This window comes from Cyprinodon variegatus, unplaced genomic scaffold (genome assembly GCF_000732505.1).
Source record: "Cyprinodon variegatus isolate N-32 unplaced genomic scaffold, C_variegatus-1.0 Scaffold263, whole genome shotgun sequence".
Lineage (NCBI taxonomy): Eukaryota > Metazoa > Chordata > Actinopteri > Cyprinodontiformes > Cyprinodontidae > Cyprinodon > Cyprinodon variegatus.
The window spans coordinates 266,067-270,965 of record NW_015150716.1 but is presented as its reverse complement, the minus strand read 5'-3'; the positions used below and the strand labels follow the sequence as shown (position 1 = coordinate 270,965).

The following is a 4,899-nucleotide window of genomic DNA, read 5'->3' as shown; positions in this document are numbered from 1 at the left end:
CAACCATTGTCTTGTAGTTCAGTATTTTTTTTTTTCATTTTTATTGTGTACCTCCGACTTTCAGTACAAGACCGAGTCCTGTCATCTGCTAAAATAATCTGCAGTTATTGGGTGCATCAGAGATAGACAACAAGCTGAGTACAGGGAGCTGGTGCTGGTGGTGTGAAAGCAGGTATCTCATCATTAATGGGAACAAAACAGGAGAGATGTTTGTAGATTTTAGATTAAAAGGGAACAATTACAAGTATGGGAGAAGAAAAGGAGGAGTATAAATATCTCTGTGTGCCCCTGGACAACATACTTAACTAAAAACATAGCTGTAATCTGTTAGGAAGAGAGGACAAACAGGAAGCATAAGTCCTTCAGTGTTTTCAGTAAAAAGCTTTGTATCTGTATTGAATCTATTGTGGAGAGTGGGTTCTTCTCTGCACATATTTGCTGGGGTAACATCATTAGAACAACTAACCTAAGCAGGCTAAACATGGTAGTAAAGAAAGTTGTCTCTTTTCTAGGGACTCCTCTAGAACTTCTGGAGATGAATCAACAAAAAAAAATCTTCATAAAGGCAAGGCAAGTTTATTTGTATAGACCATTTCATGTACAGAACAATTCAAAGTGCTTTACATAAAACATTATAAGCAAAAGGGAAAGAAAACAATTAAAAACAATTAAAAGCGTGATTCAAAATTAAAAGCAAAAACTGTTTGGAAAGCTCTGAGCATTCTTATCAGAAGACTGTTAAACCACTAGTGACTTAATTTAAATCCTTCCTGCTTACAGCAGCTATTAACACCTATAATGGCTGATTCAAAAAGAAACCCTGTTAGAGAATTTAATTTCACTTTGGGATGAGTAAAGTATTTTTGAATTGAGTTGTTTTGTGTTAAAGAAATGTTACTTATTTAAGTAACATATTCAAGTAAAGAAAATCTTTTAATGTGGACATGATGTATTTTTCCTGTATTTTTTTTATTTTTTAGGATGTACGTCAAAGTTATTTTAATCTCTAAAATCACATTTTCGCTCATTGTGTGTTTCCTATAGGGGTGCTTGTGGAAAAATCAGAATTTCTAATAGATTATTTTCTTACACTGTTACATGAAGGTCAAATTTGGGGATTTCTGCAACAGATTCTTCTACAAAGAATATTTGCTGCTCCATCTTTGAGCATCCGTTTCCTTTGATTTACAAGGACATGTTTCTTAGATGTGCAGATTTTAAATGTTTTACATTCTTTCACAATGCAGGCCCTTATCCTATTTTCAGCTTCTCTACAATGACCCAATTGGTTCTTAGTTTTTTATGGTGCTGTTTGTTTGCATGTTCTCCCACAAAAAACTTTATTAATACAGAAAAGAAAACCTTTAAGGCCATGTTTTAAATCAAAAGCCCTCCTGATTGCCTTGTTTCCATCTCAAAAACGTCGCTTCATAAACAGGATCTCGCCCTTTAATGCAAAAACATGATGTCACTCTGTGATAGAAACATCAGCCAATCAAATGCTAGACGTTGTTCCCACCGACCAATCAGAATGCTGATTCGCACAACAAGAACCGCCCCTCATTAAGTTAGATTGAACTCTGCTGTCTGTCAATTCTCTAAGTTAGCAACTAGCATCGGTATGACACCTGAAGGAGTGGCAAGAAGAGTCAGCAAATTTCACAGTGAGAACAAGCTCTAAAAATCTTCTTCAAAGGGAAACCTTTACGTTTGAGGTTAAAACGGTAAGTCACGTCGCTGCGCTGTTTTGTTTACGGTAACTGAAATTAAAGGAGCAGTCGAGTTAGCAACGTCAAAACAAGCTGTGAAGCTAACGCTATAGATGGGAGCTTAAGTCGACGAAAACAAACAGTTGATCCCATGAAACGCCAATGTCTGCACTTCTTTCCCCCTATCATTAGGTCATGATATTATATTTATGCTTTTATAGAGGTGTCAGCTACCAGCTGCTACTCTGTAACGTTTGCTAACCAAGCGCTAAATTACGACAGAACTCGCTGTCCTTTATAAAATGTCAGAGTGATTATGGGGAGTCGTGCTTTATTTTCATAGTCTTCCACCGGGTGTGTCGTCTTAACTTGAAGCTACGCTGTAATTTAGATAAACTTCCAATAAAGTCGAACCATTGCTTCACATCCTTGCATAGTTTGTTTTCATGTTAATGCCCTGTTCATCCTGATATTATGTCATTGGACATGTTCATCTGCTTCTTATAACATTTCAGTTTGTCAACATCTGATTATGTGATTCTGTGTTTTTAATGACATCAGTATTTCTCTAATGGATGTCTGACAGCAGCCGCGGATGGCCCTCTGTGTGGTTACTGTGGGACCTGCTAATGTGAGAACTCCTCCATTCTGAGTCTATGACCGAGTAATGAACCTGAACCCATTCGGGAGCATGTCTGCAAACACAAGTCGGAAGGTAAATCCTTTTATTTCAGGCTCTTTGGATCTAACTCTATAACTTATTCCAGGGGTAACCAATTAAAAACCTACAGGGTCCGAAGAAAAGAAAATTAACAACCAGTAAAGGTCTTGAGACATTTTTAATTATAATCTGTTACTTTAAACAGAATTTAACACTGAAATAAAAAATGAAATGTTTATGCATCCATGTTATATATTGACTTTTTAAATTAAAAAAAAGAACAAATTTTCAGTGTTTTTTTTTTTTTTAAGTAGAGAACAAAAAACGTTCAGTTTTGTATGTAGACAATTTCCTGATTCACATATTTTATAAAACACCTGAAATGACTGTTATTTTATATATGGCTTAATGAGAGCAGTGGGCTTTAGGCTGCCCTGCAAGGCTTTAAAGGAATAGTACACCCAAAAGATGATTAGCCTTCATTTTCTACTCACCCCCATGCTGAACAACACTCTGGAGTACTTTTTTGATATCTCAAATGCATCTGGAGATCTGGGAGGCTTCTTGCTGTCTGCTGACATTCAAATAATGGAGGTCTATGGCGCCCGAGACAGAAAGGTCCATAAAAGTCCACAAAAAACGTGTCAATATTCCTCCACACTGCTCGTCCAAAGTATTCCAAGTGTCCTGAGTGGGTAGCATCCAGAATTTACTCGAAACGAAGTCATTTAGAATGTTTTTAGAGCATAAACAGTAGTGTATAGGATTTCCTGAAAGCGCGCACATGCGCGATCCCGACGCTACGGAAGCCGGCAGACCAAACCAGCGCATACAGGGCCGTCGAAGCCCCTACTGGTACCGGACTAAAGGCCAAAAATAACCTAAGCAAAAGAAAAATCGAAAATAGGACAACCGGTCCCGCCAGGCCAAAACCACAAGAAAAAAAGTAAGCAACGGCTAACCAAAATACCGCATGGCAGGCTGGAACGTCCGCTGCGGGCCGCAGCGACAAGACAAGTGCGCACCGCGCACGGTGGAACAAGTGGAAGCAGGTGGAAAAGCGGCGTCCAGGCGAAGATGGAAAGGAACGCCCCAACATGCTGAAAGCCAGCCTATTTATAGGCGGAAAACAGCACCACAAATTAACATAATTAACTGCCCAAAAGAATTATTCAACTCCCAAAATATATTAACAAAAGATCCTTCAACTAAAGTCTGTAAGAAAACAAAGAAAAGAAATAGACAAAAATCATAATGTGCCCGAAGCACATAACAACATACACTGTGCGATTTTCGGGGCGATTTTCCAGTGGTGCGAGAATCTTTCAGTCGGGCCAACTTTCAGCCTGATCGTGTGTGTCCTGAGTCATGTAGTGTACAGGGGGTTACGAGGGGCGATCAGCCCCTCACGACCACCTCCCAGTCAGGAATTGTGAGTTTGTATCTAGATTTTTAATTCATTAGCAGTTTCAGTGAGCATTGTAAGGCTTGTCTGTTTTCAACATAACTTTTCTAGGGTACCAGATTGCCGCATATAGACAAACATTAAAGTCTTACACTTGGTTATTTTTTGCCATAGTCTTGATGTCTTTGTTTTTTCAATGCATTCTACAGCTCTCTTAAACACTTCATCAACGAGGTTGTTTATTTGTTTTTGTTTTTTTATTACATTGAATAGGATTTATTTCCTAGTTGTTACTACAATCAAAAGATTTATTTATTATCATTCTTCCATCTGTGTTTACAAGCCATCAGATGTATGAGCTGCTTTAAAGTGAATATCAGGGCTTTGACAACCACCAGAGGGTCTTTTTCCAACTCTGGGTTAACAAAAGGCTAAGGTCATTGTTGATGCTGGTATCAACTCTTTGGCTGTAAAATGGCATCATCTGCAATGACACTACTTAATGTAGTCTTCCACGTTTCTACAGTGTAAATGAAAACCTGCTTTGAGGTTTTTTTTTTTTTTGTCAGAAAGTGGAGGGATAGCTACTTTTCTTCAAGATGCAGGAAAATTGCATTTTGTGACCCCTAATTAAAGGCCTTTAAACCAAACTGATAATTTTATGAAAACTCAGGCTGTTTAAACCATAAGTGCATCTCGGTATGTTGACATCTGGTTTCCATTTACAAGGAGAAGAATTCCTCTGGCTTAATTCAAAGTTAAGTTCTTCAAAGTCAATAGATGGACGTTACTTTGGGAAATTGTAGCTAATCGATCACAGGCAGAGACAGGACATTTCTATGCATAATTTTTGTTTAGTCATGCAAACCTTTTATAGTTTGATAAAATGGATGGATTCTAGTCTTTTTTTTGTTTTTTAAATTGGTATGTTTTCCATTGTTTACCTGTTTGTGCCCCCCTGTGTACACCAGCAGGATGTAGCCCTTTGCAGCATTGTCTTAAAGACACTATAACTGGACATGCTGCATGTGACCTGTTTTTTTTTTTTTTTTTTTTTTTTTTTAAGAGTCTCTCCATTCTTAATTGTTACAACTTTGAATTATGGTTTTAATGTCCATAGCAAC

At 37.8% G+C, this 4,899-nt stretch overlaps 1 protein-coding gene across 4 annotated transcripts in view; it reads left to right on the top strand.

The window, feature by feature from the left end:
• The first annotated feature begins 1,583 nt into the window (after window positions 1–1,583).
• The window catches only part of aktip (AKT interacting protein), a 7,325-nt gene continuing 4,009 nt past the window's right edge, over window positions 1,584–4,899 (top strand). For 2 of the 4 annotated variants that reach the window (XM_015382681.1, XM_015382684.1), the window contains exons 1-2: window positions 1,584–1,724; window positions 2,296–2,424. In XM_015382681.1, the coding sequence (XP_015238167.1) occupies window positions 2,377–2,424 (48 nt within the window). In that variant the 5' untranslated portion in view covers window positions 1,584–1,724; window positions 2,296–2,376. Of the gene's footprint in view, window positions 1,725–2,270; window positions 2,425–4,899 lie in introns of all 4 variants that reach the window. The other 2 variants (XM_015382683.1, XM_015382682.1) reach the window with 2 other exon arrangements.